We start from the raw sequence: 20,701 nt of genomic DNA, 5'->3' as shown, positions 1-20,701 counted from the left end.
TTGTATTCAGTCTCATGTGAGTATACACGCACACAAGCTTTTGGCGTTGCTCCTAGCCTGCACTGAAGAAAACAGCTGATACAATTCTTCTTCTTTACATCTTTCTCGCACATTACATATATCATTTGACTAGCAGTACCATCCATGTATAAGACGTATCCTTCGACTTGGGCTCCATCGACATCTTAGCTTAGTACAAGTACACAAACTCGTTGTTCTTGAAATCGGTCAGATCCAGTAGAGCTACCCGTTACACAGAAAGTCAACGCCGCTTCTGACACCTCTATCTTTATCGAAATGGATCGGACTCACCATTTTCACCAAGACCGCTGCCCTCAGTACCATACGCCTCGTACTTCGTGGTCATACTGGTATCCTTGATCTTGGCGGGTTTACCAACCGCGACCCTCTGTCTTTCTCTCTGCTTGTTCAAGACGAAGATCAATCCCATGCAGATGGCGATCAATCCTAGCATAGCAGCGAAGACACCCAGAGTAGCTTGTAACCCTGGGAGGTATCTCGGCTTATCCTTGCCCTTGAACAAGAGGGGACCTACGATGAATCATGCTGTTAGTTATCTCAAAAACTCTTTTCCTGATACGATCGGCAATGATTCTGCCAGTCATTCGATTCCAAGTCATAGATGAGACTGGACTCACCGATGATGCTACCAGTAGCGTTGAAAGCATTATAAGCAGCCAAGATCGCAGACTTCTTAGTCTGACCAGCAGTGTTGGCGACCATCCAACTGACGATAATTGGATTACCGCCAAACAAGAAAGCCATCATGTAATATCCGGCCAAAGCGACTTTCTGGTTGACGACCGGCTGCTTGTTGACGTGGTACAGCATCGCGAGACCGACAAGTACAGGCGCCATGAATACAGCGAGGACTGGGCCCTTGAGCTTGAACTTCTGCGTGGCATAAGAGGCGGCCATGATAGTCAGGAATTGGAGGGCACCGAACGGCATATTGAGCAGAGCGGTGATCTGAAGGTACGTGCGTGTTCAGCGGAAGCTCGCGCGTCAGGAGAGAAAGGTCTGGGGGTGCTGGGCTTTTCACAGGTCTGATAACTCACGTATTTGTCGTGGCCCATATTTTTTATCAAAGTGGGCCCGAACGACGTGGTCACCGTCGCTCCGAAGTTCAAGCACAATGCCAAACCACCGAACAAGTAGGTCTTCGGATCGTAGGCCAATTCCCAGATGTGCGCCCACTTGAACTCGTTCGTTCCTGTTCCCGTTTGGTTCGCTCTGAGCCTTTCGATGGCTTTAGCCTTATCTTCGGTTGAAAGGAATCGCGCGTGAGCAATATCCGAGTCGATCCGCCAATAGACAATGGGAGCAGTCAAGACGGTGATCCCCCCAACAACGATGAAGATCAATTGCCAAGAAGCGATTTTGTCGGAATGGATGTGGCCCAAACCGAAAGACATCAGGGCAGCTACGATCTGGGCGATACCATTGGTAGAGTACCAGGCGGCGACCCTGATAGGTTGTTCAGATCGTCGATACCACTGAGCAGTCATGATCGAGAACAAAGGTAAACAACCTGCTTCGAAAAGACCGAGTAGGAATCGAGTGGCAGCAAGACCACCGAAACTGTATCAGATTCGAACACACATCAGCTTGGAGCACTAATGGATGAGTGAGACGGTTCAAAGCTTCGAGGGGTGTGTAATGCGTACCTGTGGGAAGCGGCCATGCATGCTTGAGCGGTACCCCAGCCGAAGATGAAGCAAGGCATGAGGATCCTAGCTGGGACTCGGACGATAAGGTAGGTCGATAACGGTTGCCAAGCGAGCTGGGCAATGTTATTCATGGTCACAGCGACTGAGTATTGATTGTCGACTAGATGATTATCTTCGGACAGACCGAAGACGTTTCCGTAACCCATGCTGAGCAGCAACGAGTTATTGCATCAACAACCGTCATAGTCACCAAGACTGAGTAGATTACGGGAAGTCCGACTTACACGAGTTTATCCAGGATTTGCAGCAAGTAAACCCAAACCAGGATCGTGAGAATCTGTTTATCTGTCTTTCGTCGGATCCTATCGTTCTATAAATATAGAAAGAGAAACGATGACATGTCAGTGTGCTGCATCGGGTTGATTCCATGACGTGTCGTCACGCTTGAAACACAAGGTGAAAAGTGACTTACATCTTCTTGAGTGACGATGACTCTTTCATCTCCGATGAGACCCAAAGCCGCATCACCATGCTGTCTCTTCTCTTGACTCTCTGGATCTTTCAAGTCGGCTTCTTCAACATGATCGAATGATGCCTTTCTGTCTAAATCAATCTTCTCGGCCATCTTGTCTTGTCTAATCCTATTGTAGCTAGACTTGCTTGCGAGGTGACTATCTCATCAATTACTCCATGGGGCTCTCCAAACCTCTCCGATATGAGTGAGGGGCCGCTATATAACTGTTTCCAAGGTGGAGATCCCATATTTCAGGATGTACAGAGGATGTTAACGGTGGAGGACGATCCATCGGCAATCTCAGGAAGCACGGAATCGTGGATTGACTCCTAGCTTGAATGGACGCAAGTCGGCTATGGATCGCTCAACGCGAGAGAAGCACGCCCACGCCCGTAGGAGACATTGTCGGTCTTTTACCGGGGCTCACCTTGAACGTGGACAAATGGGTATGTGGATCTATGACCAGCGGCAGGGGTGTGAAACAGGATCCATACCCGGTCAAAATTCGAGTCTTGGCAGGACGACATGTTGTAGTGAGATGAACGTTTCCGGATTTCGGAGGGAAGGTCAAAGTAGTGAAGATAGAATAGAGGAAAGAAGTCGGTGATGTGCTTTGTTATTTACCTGAATGCCAAGTCTTTGAATTACCACGCCACATCTTCCGTCGCTCAGAGATTGCGAAGAGTCGAATTATTGTTGGTGTGAATCGATCGAGACTAAAAAGGTCTTGGCATACCGCGGGATCAAACAGGTGGATCCAAAGCCCTCTGCGATGCCTCATGCTTCGTATGATTATAGTTGGCGCTTGTACTCGACCGATAACGTCTCATGCATGAATAGTATATTAAGCTCATGCTTGGCATAAGTGGGTAGGAATGGAGCCACGGTATAAGACGGCATGTATTGTCACTGATGTGCGCTCGAAATGCAGTATCCACATGTACATTTCCATGCACAAGAGTTTCCAATGGACTGCGAGCCATAGCCATCGCGGTGGCGCTCGCGCAACAATACAGTAGTCTTTTCCCCTGGCGATTTGCTATTGTAGGCTTGTAGTATAAACGTATAAACAACGAGAATCAGCGCTTTCTCCTGTGCACTTCACGGCTTCACCTCAATTGACCTTGGCATTTCATCTGCAGGTCCTACTGTATGACGAAATCATTCGATTCCGTTAAATCCCATCGAAAGCACAAGAATTCCACTGGGATTGTTTGTGAAACAACTAAAGTTATAGACCTGCTGTGTTTCGGAAATACCCAAACTGGGGCTAGGCTGGATCATGCTGACAGACTTGACTGAGATACACGAAAATATATTTGCAAGATGACCGGGCCTCCGGTTATCCAACATGATCTTGTGGGTCGTTTTCTGCTTCTTTCTGGAGTCTGTTTGCCGTTAGAAGGAAGCAGATATCCAATTGCGAGCCAAACAGTGTCATAGTTAAGAAATCGGTGGAACGGTTACTCGGAAACCATCGCATGACATCGCCCTTTCACACCTGCTGGTTCTTCGCACGGCGACTATTGAAGTTCGACATGGGCGGTTCCGGTTGGGCAGAATTTACATGTAACGGACAACAAATCATATTGCACCAAGCACCTACACTTCCGGACAGACTTCGACGGCCAATTTGAGCGATTGAACTACTTCGAAGCGATCTTGTCGACGTAGCATGCGGACATATGACATCAGCTTATCCGTAGCTATCGCTACCGCCTGCCATTTTGCGTCACAAAATCACTGTGCGGCGAGAACAAAAACCGTATCACAAATGCATTGCACGATTCAAACTTTTCCGATCATACGAGCTACAGGACCCGGCCAATCCCTTTAAGAAGCAATCTACTCCGCTACTACGGCGCGACTCGTGGTTCTCGCGAGCTTTCTTACTGACAACTGCTACTTAGTCTTACAGCCGCGATTCACCTCCTCTCATTCTCTGTGTCAAACGTTGCCGCCCCCTTATTGACAGCAGCAATGATATGCTATTGACCTGGACTACCAGCCTATGCTCGGTGAGCGATGTCGTGATCCTCGACGTAAAGAGGCTCGCAAACGGCATCTCTCTTGAACAATACGTATCGCTTAAACCACCAGGGCGCGACCTTCGTGAATTGATAGTCGATGAATTTACCAGTGGGCACGGAAAACACCTAAATACGCTGTGAGTATGTGTCAACCGAACGATCGAGTGGCTGACTCACCTGATCGAGCTCTTCGAGCGTGAGCTGTTTAGTCTCGGGCACGAGGCAGTAGAGCATGACAAAGGCCAGAGCGTTGAGTCCAGCGTAGAATCCAAATGCCCCTGGAGCCGTGAATGCTCGAAGGAGTCGAGGGAAAGTCAACGCGAGCACGGAGGAGAAGAAATTCGTCACGGCAACACTCCAAGCCATTCCTTGCTCTCTCTGCACCAAGGGGAAGACTTCGGCAGAGTACATGTTTCTGTGGGATTGAAAGCGAAGTCAGCAAATGGAAAGGCGAGACTGGTCAGTGGCTCGACTCACGGAACGGGTCCTTCGCCAATAGAATAGAAAGCCGTGAACAAGTATACGAAGAAGGCGACAAGAGTTGTTCGCAATTTTACGTCCTACTCCCGTGGTCAGCATATGCCTTTGCGTTCGCCGAAGTAAACGCACCTCAATGAAGAACATCATACCGCCCGCAAGTAGGGTCCAGCACATATTTGCTGTATGCCGATCAGCTTCCTTCCATTCAATACTGTACATCAACTTGACTCACGGAAGGTGAGCAGTAATAGACTTCGTCGTCCGAAGGTGTCGATCGTGAACACAGCAGGCCAAGCGAATACGAAATTAACAGCCCCGAAGCCTGCTTGAATGTTAGCGATGCGACAGAGATTGCTTTGCAGAATCGACCTACCAATCGAAGCATACAAGGCCTGAGTAGGAGTATAGCCTCCCTCTGCGAAGATAGTGGAACTGTAATCAAGATCGGTGTCAGTCGCTAAGTTGCTGCTCAGATGCCTTGCCCACTTGGACAACAGAATGATTGCTTTTCACGCCGTGGACTAGTGGCACTTGCCGCAGCTGACCACAAATCGGTCGAGGGGGATTGTACAGTCGAGCGAACGTATGAACGCTCACCTGTAAAAGGCCATGATGTTGATACCACACCTAGAGAGTATGCATCGCGATGAGCCAGTGTCCCTCAAGCTCATATGTGAGAAACCAAGACGAACATTTGTTGCGCCAGCATGACGGCGGAAGCCGCATAGGTCGCTCGCCTGCATCGCGGAATTGTGAAAAGCTCTGTGAATCGGGCGATATAATTTACACCTTGAATGACCTATAAAAACGGAAACAGTTAAAAACGGAAACAGTCAGTACTGGATCGATCTGTGGGTTACGAAGACCAATCACTTGCCTTTTGCTCCTCCTTGAACTGTACGTATGCATAGTAGAGGTCTCTAGCTGCCTGGAGCTCCGTGTTTCGAATGGCTTTCATTGACTTCCACGCCTCTCCCAGTCTACCTTTCTTCATGTACCATCGAGGCGACTCAGGGCAAAAGAACACCAGGAGAGCAAGAGGGACCGCTGGGATGAAGGCTGAGCCAAGTTGGAGTCTCCACGCGATCGATCCAACGTCTTTGACTACGGCATTCGCGCAGAACCCGATGAAGATACCAAAGGCAGTCCACTAGCGGTCGGGGCATTCGCAAAATCAGCAAACGATGCTCGAGTTTGTAAGAGAAACACGTACAAGTTGCCACCCCATGACTAGCGCTCCTCTCACAACGGCCGGAGCCATCTCAGCAGCGTAAATTGGGACCGTAGCAGCTGTGTGCGTTGATCAGTTTTGAGCCTAAAACCGTCTGTCCGAGAAATAACGAACCTTTGGCACCAAGTCCTAGGCCCAGGACCAAACGAACAGCAGCAAGAGCTTGCCAAGAGTGAGTGAGACCGGAAGCGATTGGAGTGATGGTCAATACGATAGAAGTAATGAAAATTTCGCCACGACGACCGAAAAGATTGTTCAAGGGATCGGACACTACCAAGCGGGTTAATCGTTTTTCCAAAGGAGACCCCCTTGGACTGTACTCACGCCACACGCCCAAGAGAGACGCGGAAATATAGGGCGCCGAGTTAACGAAACCGACCTTCCATTCATCGGCAGCCCCTCCAGGTGCTCCGACTGGAGTGGCGATTCCAAATTCAGTAGGGAACGAAAGGTCTGCCAAACAGAATGAGCGAATGTTCACCCTGATGTCCAAGTTTTTGTGATACACTCACTGGCACCGTTGGACCCAGTCTGATCCCAGCCCTGAGTAGCAGCCCCGATGGCACAGACAATGACTAGAAGTCTTTCATCTTAACGAGAGACCGCTTGGACTCACAATAGCGATACTCACCAGTGAACCATAACTTCCAAGGGTAGGACCATTTATGCTCAGTCTCGTACTGAAGAGTATCTTTGTCCTCTTTGGAAAATTCGGGGATTTCCATAAAGTCGTTTGGTCGCTGGGCAAGCAGAGCTGCCTTTCTGAATACATCGATGTCACTGTCAAGTCCATGCTCTGCCACGAATTGTTCAACTTCGGCATAAAGTTGTTCCTTGCTCTGGCCGTGAAGGACATTTTGGAGCTTCGGTGCTCCGGTAGGTGCACCGGCGGGAGGGTACTGGACAGATGGCTGATCGTAATGCTCGAATCGAGCATCCAAATTCTTGTCGTCCATTGTATCGGTTAGATGAGCGCTCATGTTGTTCGTTAGAGTGAAGTCCCGGGGCGATATGTCGATGAGAGATGGGGTTCCATCTGGGGGACAACGGGGGCATGAGCTCTCCTTATATACAATGCCATGGTGGGCATCCAGCGGGCTTTGGCGGACATTTTGCTCAGGTTACCTAGGAAAAGGGATCTGACTGATTGTAGGGGCAGCCGAAAATGACGATCGAGCCCCAGGGGCATGCAAAAGCGGCGCAGCCTCCGATTCAAGATGGGCAAGGGGTAAATGGCCTTTGCCGGTTTTTACTTTTTTCCCAACTAATGGTGTCACCTGATTCCTGGCCCATATTGCAAATTCAGCTGCAGTTTTACAGATTAACCAGACGATATCGAGTCTATTCTACACTAGGGGTACTGGCAATTCCGAAACGATGGTCCCCGCACGGCTTTTTGCGACCGCTTTCAGGTTTTTGTGGTGTAAGATCTCGTTATGCTAGATGCCGCCGGGAGACTGGCCCCGCCTCGGACGATCGATTGCCTTCCAAAAGCTCTTTCGCAAGCGACCAAAGCTTTGTTTTCTCTCCAAAATAACGTAATATCGGATCCAGGCTGTGGGAGTTATGCGGGCGCTAAAGTCTTCCCAGCGTAAATCTGAAAAGCTTGAATGAAATAAGTAGCCGCCTTACGGCATTTTTCCCGATCGACGTGCAAATGATGGAGACCGGCGTGATGGTGATGCTAATCCTATACGGGAAAGAGAATTCTGCGTTGTAAGAGCCATAGTGACGTCTAAGACGGTGCGGCGAGGCTTGGCGCAGTCCATCAAGACACTTGAGCCTTTCTCACGGAGGTAGGACGCTGAGGTTGAGCTCCCAGCAAACATCTGATGACAAATGCAGTAGTTGTGGCTCTAAACTGAGAGCACTCTGAATCTCTTGGAGCGACGAATCATTGCGATCACAACAAGCGGCCCATCGGCTAACCGCATGGAATGAGCCGGATGCGGAGCTCAAGACCGGCTCTGTGTCCTGATGACGTTCTTTCACTTGCTCGTGTTCGCAAATTGGGATTGTCATGAGCTGGTCCGCCATCCTATAGCGCGGGAGCAGCAGGATCGTGTGACACCATGAAGGGAGATCAAATCCAGCTTGAACCCCCAGATTGTCATCGTTGTGAAGCGCCACTCGAACAATTGTATTCCATTGAGGGTATTCTTGTTGCATAGCAATTTCATGATCCCCATAATGGGTGTGATGATCTCTCAACACAGCTGGCGCCACTGAAGTGTCCCGTTAATCAGCATATCATACGCAGGTATTTGATGGTTCCAATTGTACTGAGGATCTGTGAAACCCTACCTCCGTCGTAGTTCACCAGTGTGGAAGGTCTTACCTTTCAGAGAGTCAACATGCCAACACATCGGTCTGTAAAGTTGCTCAATTGAGGGCATGAGACGCTTGCGATCACTCTGCAGGCTCGCAATGCTCAATTGTCCCTTGGTCTTCCCCATATCTCTCTCTCCTTGCCCTCGTTCGGATCTGCCTTTTGTTTCTATACTCTCCAAACTCTTTTGTCCTCTCGCCTCTAACGTGAAAAAAGAAGGACGGAAGAGAGCATTATCCCCAAGCGTAAAGAGATGGCGGGAATGGAGGCAAGGGAGCTGTAACCACGTAATGAGATTAACACTTCATTTGTGACTTCTCTTTCAGATGTGCTGCGTGACGGTAGAGTCGAAAAGTCTAGGCTTGCTGACATCCCCGGCTTCTCCAATGCTTTGGTGATTGAATGGACTGGCGTGACCAAGCACAACATGCTAAGCACTCAGGCATCACGGATGTTAGTGATGATGCTACATCTTCCTTTCCTCACGATACCTCTCTCAGAAATTCAAGCTCTTCTGATCTAGAGCAGTTTCCGTGAATATGTCTTCTACAACATCTGGTCCCGAGATTACCATTCCGCTGCCTCTCGATAACCCGAAAGTATAGTCTGCGCAGATGTGAGGATAATATATCAGTTTCGTCCGTTCAGTTGAATCGTTACCTGATTTCTGACAAAAAGGCATCTGCTCAGGAATGCAACAATCATTAGGACGCGAGCGAACGCATAGGGCTTGGATATAGGGAGGATCTATGATCGTGCTTAGTTTCTGCATGGACGTGTCAGATATGTAAAATGGCAGGGCGAGTGTGTTCTACCTTCTACGAAATTGCGCATAAGATCTATAGGGCGCCTTCCAGCATAGGTCAAGCATTCCCAACACAGTACTGCTGAGTGATAGCAAACCAAGGTCGCTGACCAGGCCAACCTTTCTGTCTAGAGGAGAGCTTCCTTTTATGTTGTTGCATCTGAAATTCGCCAAAACCCGGAGTTGTTCTTCCTAACTCGGTTGGTCTATGTCTTACTGTCCTTCATATCCTATCGATTGTACACCTCATCATCATATCCGTCGAGAAGTGCTTGGCCAAAGTGTCTCTCGGTTCACGTATTTTCTCCCTTGGCCCGGTCACTCCGGAAAAGATCGATGACAAGATGTCAGTGTCTTCTCCGCTCCATGACACACATGTCCTATAGACTGGTCTCGATATGGTACCGACCGGTGAGTTACGTGCCGTGTGATGATCACGCCTGAAAGGATACCATCCTCCCTGATCGAGAACGACATCGAAAAAGTCCAAGCGAATCTACACTGCTTTGAGATGAGATGAGATGAGATGAGATGAGATGAGATGAGATGAGATGAGATGAGATGAGATGAGATGAGATGAGATGAGATGAGAGTGGATGAGATGAGTCTCAATGACAGAATCAAGCTCAAATATGCTTGCGTGCTGCAGATAGGCCTACGCATCCTCAAATCGATGCTGAATATCGACTCTGATGGCCGAAAGAGGTTTAGTGGCAATCGATATGGCAAGATATCCATCATGAGGCCCAGCAGACCACGGAGGCGTAAACGCATACTCTTTGCTGTGAATCTTGTGAACATGGCATCTTAACCTGGACGAGTTGCAGTCCAAAGAATGTTACAATGCTGCGCGTGATAAAAGAAGAGCGCAGAATTTGCATTCTTGGATGTAGCTTCTTCTCGCTACTCTTCTATCGATACAATGTAGAAATACAGCAAAGACCTGAGTACGATGCGTCACAAATTGCCGCAGATGAGCGCGAATTATGTGATTGCCGCAAAATTTGCCTGGGTATCATCGCAGAGCACTTTGAAGCAGATGGCGCAAGCGAAGATGAGGAGTATGTCTACGTTACCAGCGACTTCCAGCCGGCGCTGCAATTTTCGGAAATCACAGTCAGCTACATGTAAGAATTTGTCAAGATGGGTGCATATCAAAGACGACAGGTGAGAGAGAGAAGCGGGAGCTGGCATGAAATCGCGTAACGGAGGACATTATTAGAGGCCCGGTGACATACCTTGGACGACCAAAACTTCTCCTTTGTGACCCTTCCTACGATGTTCCCATCGATATAAATCTCTGATTTTTCCCGCCAATTACCTTTCATCATTATATCTCGACGCGCTTGAGTGGAACAGTCGATAAATTCCGCCGCAAATTGATAGCCTCCTAGCAGTCATCGTAGAGGAAATGAGTCAGCAACAAGATACCGATTGGAGTCATGATACTGGGAGATAGAAAAAGAGGCGGCGGAGATGCAGGGACAAGCAGAGATTATGGTTCGCCGAAATTGTCCGGTGGAGCCGGAATCACTACCTTGTCAGTGATCGAAGTAGGGCGGGACGAGGGGGGTGGATGGGGATGCAGGGCGGGTCGAGCCACGAGGAGAGATTTCAGGCGATGCATGGGGCGAAAACAGACGAAACAGCGGGAACCAAATGAATGAATGGGGCGGGACTGCATGTCCAAATCTGTCGATGAAGAACAAACGGAAGATCCTGCTCACCCCAGTTGTCCGGCTTAACCCAGAATATCTCTCGCCCATCCGGTAGCTTGCCCACAGTCTTACGGTTGCCAATACCTGTCGATGTATGCAGGACTTCTGCGCCGCTTTCATCCGTGTACGCTAGGTCGTGAGAACATATCATATCAGCAAACGCTTTCGTGAACAAGCGGGTATTAGACCAGCGAGCGCGAAAGTCATGAAGATTCGTGTCAAGAGTTCGAGGGGTGATCATCCGGGAAATTGACGGACATGATGACGGCGAGATGACAGGACCCACATTTGCCATGTCCTATCTTTCCATCCGACTTGAGTAGGATATTCTCCTCTTCGTCCATCAAGTTGTAATGTCCCTATATATGTGGCTCAGCCTTGATGCTCGTTGCCCATCAAGGCCTGTTTGATTGAACTGCTTGGCGAATCACACACTATGCACTCACGCTAATGAAATTCATCCTGCTAGTGTCCATCAGCAGCGTCCGAGGGCCAGCAGATGAGCAGAACTTTGCATCGAAGCCTGCAGGTTGTGGATATGTTGGTAGTCCAGATGCTGAAGAAAGGACGGGTACGCCGGAAGAAGTCGACGCATCGCTGTCCTTGGTTAGATCCGTCTTGGAGTCGTTGACGTCGGTGTCGTTGTAGGTGGATTTACTCATATCGACGTGTCGTTTTTGAGTCAAATCTGATTGAGGGGATAGTTTGAAGTGTCCTCACGTCGCAACGGTTTAAGTATACAGTAGATAAGGACATTGAGAGTGGGGTCCACTATTACACCGCTTTTTGATATGACGCACTAGCGCCGATCAGCGGGACGGAAATCACCGAGATCGCCGAGCACATATGCAGCTCCATGCCTCTTCCCCGTCTTCCCCCTTCCTCCTGTTCTGGCGCCGAACGCGGAGAACAGGATCTCACACGTGTACGATTATGACGTGAGAACTTCACCACCTCTACAGCTACAAGTGATTGCTGATGTCATTCCCTCTCTTTAGCTCCTTTTTTCCTTCTCAGCACCGACTGACAACACCGCTTCAAGAGCAGCAAGGAACCTTCCACAATGACTTATAAAGAGCGATGACCTCCAGATGTGGGTGGTCCTACTGGTCGCCATCACTTCGCATTGCGAATCGTTATTTTGAAACATGTTCAGCGGACTATTCATTGTCTGCTTACTTCCAACTTTCATCTCGGCGCTGCCGACACACTCAAAAATCCCAGTATCCCGCAATGCTCTACCAATCACTAGACAGGTTGCACGACCCAAGTCTATGGTCAAGCGATGGTCCGGAGGCGAAATAGGGGGATTGAATGTTTCTATGGATGGTGCTCCGCTTCTGACCGCGTAAGTTGCATCATCATTGAAACTGAAAACATGCACTAAACAGCTGGTATAGCTATACGGTACCAGTAGATATCAATGGGCAAATATTTGAACTGATACTTGACACGGGGAGGTATGTGTTTTTTTTTTCATTCTCTTTTCCTTCTTTCGATGGTATGACTCGCAAAAGGTTGATCCCTCTCCAACGTAGTGCCGACTTATGGGTTCCAACTACAAATTTCACTTGCTACAACGCTTCTGAAGCAATAGTCCCTCTTTCTCAATGCGCCTTCGGTGGTTCCTACCTAAACACCTCCTCACTCCTGCCCCTTTCCGATGACATAGGTCCCCACCACTTCAATCAGACCTATGGCTCAGGCGACACAATATACGGAGATGCGGGACTGGCCAACGTCACAATTGGTGGAATCACGGTCGAAAATCAGGAAATTGTAGCGGGTGCTGGAGGATATTGGGCACATGCTGATGGGTACAACGACGGTATCATTGGTTTCGCTGGGCCTTTGACCGAGGGAATGTTTGCTGGATCGATTGGGGAAGCATCACAGGACTCTGCAGGGCGACGAGTATTCTACGAGAACTGGATCATGCGTGCCGTACGAGAAAAGGCATTTGAACCTTGTAAGTATGGCTTCTTCTGGAATTTGCCTCTGTCTAACAACCCTGTGTCAGACTTTTCCCTCACGCTCAACCGTCCGACGCAGCAGCAAGAGATGTCTACGAATGCCACCAAAGACCTGGGTCAGCTGACTCTTGGCGGACTGCCTGATATCCCTCTTACAAACACAACCGTCACTGTCCCCAACCTGAATACTCCTTTGCCCAAGAAGATCGCACCGGCTTCGTCAGAGGGCAACACCACAACAACCTCTGATGCTATCAACGCTACAGTCATCACCAATGTCTCCGAATGCTATATCCCTCAGAACTGCACAGTAGGACAACCTCAAGGGGCAGCCACTTGGTGGGCAGTCCCTGTCACTAGCTGGAATTTCCCTGGATCAGAGAAACTCAACTCATCCGCAATTTCTGACGCTGTCACCATTCTCGATTCCGGGACGGGTCTTATGACTCTGTCAAACGATGTAGCAGCTGGGTTTGCCGCTGCTTTCGAGCCGCCTGCTGTCTTCAACTCGACCTACAGCTTCTATGAGGTAGAGTGCAACGCTACTATTCCTGACTTCAGTGTCACCATCGCCAACGTGACCTTTACGGTCGACAAGAAGGATCTCATATTTGCTGGTTTCTCCGAATTCTTAGAACCTGGCAAGTGTGCAAGTAGCATTGTCGGATCTGCTGCTATCGATGACTTGCAATTGAATCTGCTGTGAGTACGCGTTCCAAGTCATCGTCGCACATAGTGCTTGTCAACTGACATGTTCTGCAGGGGAGATCGATTTTTGGCCAACGTAGTGGCCACCCACAACCTAGAAACTCAGGAAATAACGATCACTCAACGACAGAGTTATTGATGATCCTGGTCTCTGGAGTGTCCTGCCTGGACTTGGCTGGGTATGCTTGCCTTTAACTCACTAGATAAGACGTCTGCAAATACGGATATGATACAGGCCTGAAGGTATAATGAATTGAAATTTTATCATGATGCGGACACCTTGCATATACCAGAGTATGAATGCATATGAATGGATTTACAGTCCTCGAAAGTCCCTGGGCGTAGCCCCGTTGTACAACCAAGTACCTAGAGTCAACACGTCGTATACCCTCAATCCAGTTGCCTTCTCAATTGAATGGGCGAATGGGGGGATGTTCGTACATTCCAATACGATCGCTTTGACTTTAGGATGATTCGATGTGAGCTGATGTACCGCAGCTAGCACCTCTTTTTCCATGCCTTCGAAATTGTCTATAACGAGTTGCCAATCGGTGAAATCAGCTCTATCATCCATTTCCGGCACCACTTCAGACTGGAATGCATTGAGACTTACATGGTATACGAGACTCCAGGACAGCTTTGAACACGCCCTTCTCTGGATCTGTATCTTCAGGTAATCCGTACACGGGTGTCTCGGGATGGGCACCAACGCTGGTCAGGTGTTTGATGGTCTATATTTCCCATAGACATGTCAGCGATTAGACTTCTCGCATCCCAGTGTAAGCAGACGGAGGAAGCTTACCAGAGCAGATTTTTTGAATGTGATAACTCCGACTGACTCCTTGGAGTCATCGCCCGGGAAAAAGCTGTTTTGTAGCCAGGCAACCTGGAGTAGAGGTGTTGTGCCGATATACGGCAATCGATTAACGAGGAACGGGTGCATCGTGGCAAGCTACAGCGAGTCCCGCAAGATCAGTCAACCGAAGTGGTCTTGCGTTGACTTCGGTGCGTGAGAAAATGCGAGCAGGGGAAAATACTTACAAAACCACAAGTCGTCACGAAAGCGACTACCCCTTCCTCTTCCACCAATTTCTTTCCTTCTCGGACGAACGCATCCACCAAATCTTGGCCCCATGTACCTCCAACTACCTTATCTCCAGTCGCTTCCTCTACTACCCTTATGACTACGGGGATATTCCCCCAAGACTGAGCATTGCCTACATCTCCAGGTGGTCTGGGAAAGGAAGTTTTCAATTGCAAAACACCGAGTTTTGGTATTTGCTTTCCGTTTGACGATGACATTGGTTAAAACACACGAATTGGAAGGTGAGCTAGACTATCAGACGATATTGTATTAGAAGGAGGCAGTGATGGATGTGAGATCTTTGAGTGATGGAGTAGCTAAAGCAGACGATAATCGCAAAGGGAAAAAGTTATGGGATGTTTCGTTGATTTGGTTGTCATACATTCGACCTCAGTCATCTCGACAGGACAAAGACAGCCTTTGCACTGGGTTCGTCGATTTCCGAGTACTGCTCGCTCAAGATCGCGAATTCATCGTATGTGTAAACGGTTCAAGCCGAAGACAATCACGTCTTGATCAATCGGTTTTGACCGTTTGAAGGAAAATCAAGCACGTAAGATTGCCTCATCGCTATCGGATTACTCGAGTGCCGGATAAATGAGTGCCGCCTGGTTTCGGTTTTTGTAAACTCCATATGCATTGATCTTGACATGTGAATGCATCAATCTTGATCATTGCCAAAATTGAACCCGTATACTGGCGAGAGTGAACTCATCTCAATGCAAAACCTCTTCGTCTATCAATCGGTCAACCTCTGTCATCCTCGCTTTCTCCAGTTTGTCCCTCCGTAGCTGCTGAGATCGCAACACTCCGAAATCATTCTCAAAGATGACGGATACCTCTTCGAGTGATAGACTAGATTGCGAAGCGAATCAGCATCGATAGTCACCATGTGACGTATGCATGCTTGAGCCATGCTCGAGGAAGTCAAGGTTGATCACTCACCCAGATGTCTCCGGATAGAAATAGTAACAGAACGCCCAGCTCATTAGGCAGAAGAATGCGTAGAGTCCGAAAGCACCGGAAGGGGTGATAGCGTTCATGAGAGACAGGAAAGTCCCAGCTATGATCAAGTTCCCGGTCCTGAATGTGTGAAACGAACAGCAATCAGCCGCTGTCCGTTGTGGTTCTGCTTGGTGGATCAAGAAACGGAAGGTGGATAGAGGCATCTTCGGCTCACCAACACGTAGCAGTTGATATACTGGTGCCAATCCCTCTGACCTCCAGCCTAAATAATTCTCCCTGCTGCCATGGTATGTTTCCCAAGCCCGTCGCATATCCAGCTACATATACTAGCATCGAGAATAGGACACATAGCGATGTCGTAATGGGATAGTCAGCTCCCTCTACCAGTACCCCGCCCGTTGTCGAGGTCAGAACTATTGTGAGAAGTGATTAATCAGCAGTGAAAGGGCATTGAGATTAAGACTCGAGTGAAAGAGTAGCCCAGTGATTTGATGTTGTCGCCATGGGTGGGAAAGAAAGCTGTGTTACAACTCACTGTGCAGGAAAAGAGACACCAGGATCAAAGCTACAATCATGACTGGTAGCGTCACAAGCATTGTCATTCTTCTTCCTACGGGATCGACGATCTATGACGAATTGGCTTAGCGCATGTTTTACGTTGCCACGATCAAGTCCAATGGCCGAGCGCACCTTCAGAGCGACAAGAGTGAACAAGAAGTTGACCAAGGCAACCATCATGCCGACAGCTGTTGCGTTCTTGAAGCCGAGCACGGAGAACAGCGTTGCAGAGTAGTACCTAGGGGAAGAGCACGAGCGATGAGTCGGACGGAACCATCTATAGCATGCGGCGTAGCCATTATTCGAAATGCAGAACTCACATCAAAGTGTTGAATCCGCAAAATTGCTGTGAAATCTGCAGACCACAACCGATGACTGAGCGGGGATAAGTTGGAATCAGCAACTCCTTTTCATCATCAGGCAAGTATGGACTCACTCAACGCTCGACGATTGGCTCCCACATGAATCAGACTCCTCAGCCTCTCCGCTAAAGAGGTACTATCATTGACTTCCTTCGATCGTCTGACCGCTCTCTTCATGATTTCCACTTTCTGGTCTATCTGATGAGGTGTAGCGAGCGGATATATTTTGGAAAGGATGAGGTGAGCTGCATGGACGTTGGAGCGAAGGAGGAGAATTCGAGCTGCAAAGGACGACCAATCAATACAAGCAGTCCCTCTTTCTGCTAACAATGATGTGAAGATGATCCGATAACAAGGAGGGAAGCTTGGACTAACGAGATTCAGGTAAGTAACCAATTGAGAGAAGTTGAACTATAGCTGGGATAGCACCCAATCCTACGATCCATCTCCAAGCATTTGGCAGGTTCTGAAGTATGGAACCGATTCCTAGAGTAGTAGTACCACCACTTCAATTGTCAGACGTCGGGCTACTTCGGCCTGGAGTAAGCCCAATGACACTGGAAGAACTCACCATATGCTACTACCTGTCCGAAGGTGACTGTCACTGCGTTAATCGTGACCAGTCTCCCCCTCGTCTTTGTCGGTGCTAATTCCCCGATGTACAATGGTACGATACAGCCTGCTATGCCTACGCCCAAACCCACGATCAAGCGGCCAGCGATCATGGTGTGGACTGTATGACATGCCTATCCAGTGTATCAGCGATTTCGATCTTGGGAAGTTATAGCCTGATATCGTACAGGACTCACTGCTTGAATCAATGAACCCAGGATGAACACGATATTCGCCAGCACGATGACAGGCTTCCGACCGGTATAATCCGATAGTCCCCCTGCTAGTAGTCCTCCTAGGAGTGCTCCAAGTGTAGTTGCCGACGTGATTGCTTCCTGAAGTGATTGAAAACCAATTCAGCAAGTCCGCAATATGGTCAGAAGTGATATCAATGGTGAATCGACTGTCATAGCGTAGTGGTCGAAGCAAGTCGGATAGATTGAAGTGAACTCACCTTCTCCCAGTCCGTCAACACACCGCCCAGATCATTCTTGATTGTCACGAGTACGCCTGAGATAGCCGCAGTATCGTAGCCTGTGACTCGTAGGGTAAGCGATAGTGCTCGAGAGAAGATTGCGAAGTGAGGCTGTGAACGCGTCCACGAAGAACCGATGTCGACAGACTTACCAAACAGTAATCCAGATATAGCCGCCGCAAAGACCAAGATCCATACGAATGCGTTAATGCTGTCATCAGGTCAGCCCATGGTTCCATGTACGTACAGATGAACTGGGTGCTTGATGCTGTCCATTTAGGAGGGAAGTTCATACGAGTCAATCCACAAGGGTGTCAACTTACGTGTCTTCACCTTCAACAACGATCATCCCCTCATCGATTTCCCCTTCTATTTCCGCCCTCTCCTCCCGACGCGTCTGCAATCCGGACTCGCCCTCATCCTCCAATTCTACCTCTTCCGCCAGCAACGGTTGATGCAAAGATGTGTTAGGGGAATGATTTGGGTAGTCGATGGACGTGGTGGGTGAGTGAGCTGCGGGGGTGCGAGTCATGATCGCGTCGCGTCATGTGTATCAACGCTTCTTTGGTTCGTGATGGAATTCAGGTCAAGAAACTCTTTACGGCCAAGGTCATGACATTGCGCTGCGGAGCATTGTGAGACAATTGTCGCTCTGATCCATAAAGATATGCAAAAGCAGCGAGATAATTCGACATATCCGTGGTCAAGGGAGCAACGCGAAAACAAGCGCGACCGGGAGCGGACTTAACGGGATCATCGACCTGTGACCACTGCGGTTTTGATCACATCGATCATGGTAGACTAATATCAATGATATGACCTGATATGTCGAACATGAGAGGAAGTGTATAAGGCTTCAACACAAGCACTGCATATAGGCAGTATCGAGCAAGGATGTATATGGGCGGATCTATCTGTCTTCGTGGTCACTTGACTTCACACCTTGTCATTGATTGTCCATCCACATTCATCATGGAACGATTACTGACTATATACGTGATGTCATGATTACACGCGAGAAGACCTGTCCTGTCGTCCGCTCATCTACTTGGGCCCATCGATGATAGCCTTGATCACACCTTTTCCGCTCTCATCTCTGCCCAATTTAGTCACCTCGAATGCTTTCTTGGCATCTTCAAATTGGAATCGATGGGTCACAAGGGGTTTCAGGTCGATCAAACCTCGCTCGACAAGGGAGATGGCCAACGGGTAATCGCCTGGTCCGTATCGGAAAGAACCAAGGACCTTGAGCTGTTTGTTAATTACGTGGAATAGTGGAAGGGGAACGTTCATATTTCTACCCATACCGACTTGGACATAGGTACCACTACAATATATCACATGGGCGTAATCATCAGCTCAAGATCTGTAATAACACTTCGACAAGGGGAATTCCGAGAAGACTTACGCGGGTTTGAGGATGTTGATACCCATCTGTATACATGTTGGTGCACCCGAAGCTTCGATAGCAAGATCTACAGCCCCATGGTCTCTCGCAGGGATATTGAGGGTAGTTCGAATTTCGTCTGCTACTCGAGCGCAGTACACATTCATGGCTTCATTGGGATCTCTTGCTCCCTGCGAAGCAGTGTATCAGCGTGACATTACAGGTGACGGGTATCACGACATCACGATGTGCGATAAATCAATGTCATTTTGTTTGGTCGTAGGAGGGGCAAACCCACAGGTAGGAAGATATCACTAGCCGCGTAAGATCTAGCAAAGTCCAGCCGTTCTTGTTGGATATCCACAGCAATGACCCTTCTAGCACCTAATGCTTTGGCGACTGCCATACAGAGAAGACCGACAGGTCCAGCGCCAAAGACTATTACGACTTGATCTGATTTGAGTTGACCGAGAGTTGCTACAGAGTGTACACCAACTGAAAGAGGTTCCATCATAGCTCCATCTTCGAACGATACAGTGTCCGGAAGGGGATGAAGCATGTCGGCGGGAAGAACGTCTGTGGATTCACGATTGATTAGCTTTTTGACTTGTATCGGTCTTCCTTTTAACGAAATAGAGCATAGGCGGGTTGAGATATCCCGTTCCGATTGTAGGAAGGGCAGTACGTGACAAGAGAACCGCCAGAGGCTACTCACAATATCGACACAATGTTCCGTAAATAGTAGGAGGAGTAGCAGCGAAAGCCATATGCGGACAGAGCTATAGGGCGGTGAGATGAAGAGATCAGTTTAGCATGCTAGCACTGATTTCGCCCTTCGAGTCTTCCGTATAGCCCTCATCATGACCCCTGCCCCCACTCACACTTCACCCTCATCCGCCCTCCTTCACTTCTCGTCCACCTGAGGCTCACACCTCACTCGTCCTGATTTACAACCCGTGACTGGTGTGCTTACCTCGTACATCCCGCTCTTACACTCGGTACAGGTTCTACAGCTAACTCCAGGTTCCATCGCTACCCTCGAACCAGTCGATATACGGCCATCATTCTTCACGTTTGGTCCAAGCTTGACAACGACTCCACTGGATTCATGACCAAGACACATGGGTTTTCCCAAGACGAAATCTCCAATTCTGCCGTGACACAAGTAGTGCACGTCTGATCCACAAATGCCGGTTTTGGTGACTGCTATCAGACATTCATCGTTCTTAATTTCTGGTACTTCTCGCTGCAGTCCAACCAGTCAGCAAAGATGTCCAAGAGTGCATTGACATGTACTCACGACATCATATTTGACATCCTCGATACCATGCAAGACGAACGAAGGGTTGTCGGCTTTGATCTCGATAGCGGACATTGTGGTTGATTGACAGGTGGAAGAGGCGGTTCAGTAATCGTTTCGTCTCGTTACAACAGCACGGTGTTTTATGATTCTCGCTGTCTGGCTGTATATCTTCTGTTTCCTGACTGTCCACAGGTGTGTGATTGTTGTGCTCTAGCGATATAGATGTTGTTCTCTTGTCCTTCTTATTGACATTTTTTTCGGTATATCGGTGGATTATTCTTCTTGTTGTGTGACGTTGAGTGAGGAGCGGGATTTATTCGCCGCCAATCATCCCATCCTTAGCCTAATTTACCGCTCTCCCTCCCTCCCCCCCTCTCTCGCTCTATTCTTTCGGCATTACCCTCGCCTCCTCACCATTCCGATGATGCACCTGGAGTCCCAGATACCTACGGCGTCCGGCTGCCAAAGCCTAATG

At 48.8% G+C, this 20,701-nt stretch overlaps 7 protein-coding genes across 7 annotated transcripts; 1 reads left to right on the top strand and 6 right to left on the bottom strand.

Annotated features, from left to right (window-relative positions):
• Positions 1–190: 190 nt before the first annotated feature.
• Positions 191–2,316, bottom strand: I303_104125 (uncharacterized protein; the record flags this gene model as incomplete). Its single annotated transcript, XM_018408191.1, has 7 exons — positions 191–243; positions 313–552; positions 660–990; positions 1,080–1,602; positions 1,689–1,898; positions 1,976–2,061; positions 2,164–2,316. The coding sequence occupies 7 exons, from the start codon at positions 2,314–2,316 to the stop codon at positions 191–193; spliced, it is 1,596 nt and encodes a 531-aa protein (XP_018263402.1).
• A 1,898-nt stretch (positions 2,317–4,214) lies between these two features.
• I303_104124 (uncharacterized protein) lies at positions 4,215–6,902 on the bottom strand (the record flags this gene model as incomplete). Its single annotated transcript, XM_065968909.1, has 14 exons — positions 4,215–4,361; positions 4,413–4,650; positions 4,713–4,795; positions 4,845–4,894; positions 4,948–5,037; positions 5,089–5,147; positions 5,313–5,342; positions 5,408–5,514; positions 5,593–5,865; positions 5,929–6,005; positions 6,061–6,216; positions 6,271–6,399; positions 6,459–6,521; positions 6,578–6,902. The coding sequence occupies 14 exons, from the start codon at positions 6,900–6,902 to the stop codon at positions 4,215–4,217; spliced, it is 1,827 nt and encodes a 608-aa protein (XP_065824981.1).
• Positions 6,903–10,064: 3,162 nt separating this feature from the next.
• I303_104123 (uncharacterized protein) lies at positions 10,065–11,460 on the bottom strand (the record flags this gene model as incomplete). Its single annotated transcript, XM_018408193.1, has 5 exons — positions 10,065–10,175; positions 10,319–10,470; positions 10,808–10,927; positions 11,085–11,157; positions 11,245–11,460. 5 exons carry the CDS (start codon positions 11,458–11,460, stop codon positions 10,065–10,067), a joined length of 672 nt encoding a protein of 223 aa, XP_018263404.1.
• A 486-nt stretch (positions 11,461–11,946) lies between these two features.
• I303_104122 (uncharacterized protein) lies at positions 11,947–13,618 on the top strand (the record flags this gene model as incomplete). The annotated part of the gene is made up of 5 exons (XM_018408194.1): positions 11,947–12,146; positions 12,199–12,258; positions 12,337–12,767; positions 12,819–13,473; positions 13,534–13,618. The coding sequence occupies 5 exons, from the start codon at positions 11,947–11,949 to the stop codon at positions 13,616–13,618; spliced, it is 1,431 nt and encodes a 476-aa protein (XP_018263405.1).
• A 177-nt stretch (positions 13,619–13,795) lies between these two features.
• Positions 13,796–14,781, bottom strand: I303_104121 (uncharacterized protein; the record flags this gene model as incomplete). Its single annotated transcript, XM_018408195.1, has 4 exons — positions 13,796–14,010; positions 14,093–14,210; positions 14,282–14,431; positions 14,521–14,781. 4 exons carry the CDS (start codon positions 14,779–14,781, stop codon positions 13,796–13,798), a joined length of 744 nt encoding a protein of 247 aa, XP_018263406.1.
• A 498-nt stretch (positions 14,782–15,279) lies between these two features.
• Positions 15,280–18,068, bottom strand: I303_104120 (uncharacterized protein; the record flags this gene model as incomplete). The annotated part of the gene is made up of 13 exons (XM_018408196.1): positions 15,280–15,418; positions 15,509–15,646; positions 15,744–15,942; positions 16,065–16,155; positions 16,220–16,325; positions 16,408–16,462; positions 16,524–16,730; positions 16,825–16,935; positions 17,021–17,195; positions 17,259–17,396; positions 17,516–17,595; positions 17,689–17,747; positions 17,860–18,068. The coding sequence occupies 13 exons, from the start codon at positions 18,066–18,068 to the stop codon at positions 15,280–15,282; spliced, it is 1,707 nt and encodes a 568-aa protein (XP_018263407.1).
• Positions 18,069–18,580: 512 nt separating this feature from the next.
• I303_104119 (chlorophyll synthesis pathway protein BchC) lies at positions 18,581–20,298 on the bottom strand (the record flags this gene model as incomplete). Its single annotated transcript, XM_018408197.1, has 6 exons — positions 18,581–18,863; positions 18,945–19,114; positions 19,222–19,499; positions 19,639–19,702; positions 19,897–20,169; positions 20,224–20,298. 6 exons carry the CDS (start codon positions 20,296–20,298, stop codon positions 18,581–18,583), a joined length of 1,143 nt encoding a protein of 380 aa, XP_018263408.1.
• Between the last annotated feature and the right edge of the window lie 403 nt (positions 20,299–20,701).

Source organism: Kwoniella dejecticola, chromosome 5 (assembly GCF_000512565.2).
Source record: "Kwoniella dejecticola CBS 10117 chromosome 5, complete sequence".
Taxonomy (NCBI): domain Eukaryota; kingdom Fungi; phylum Basidiomycota; class Tremellomycetes; order Tremellales; family Cryptococcaceae; genus Kwoniella; species Kwoniella dejecticola.
This window is presented reverse-complemented; position numbering and strand designations above follow the sequence as displayed.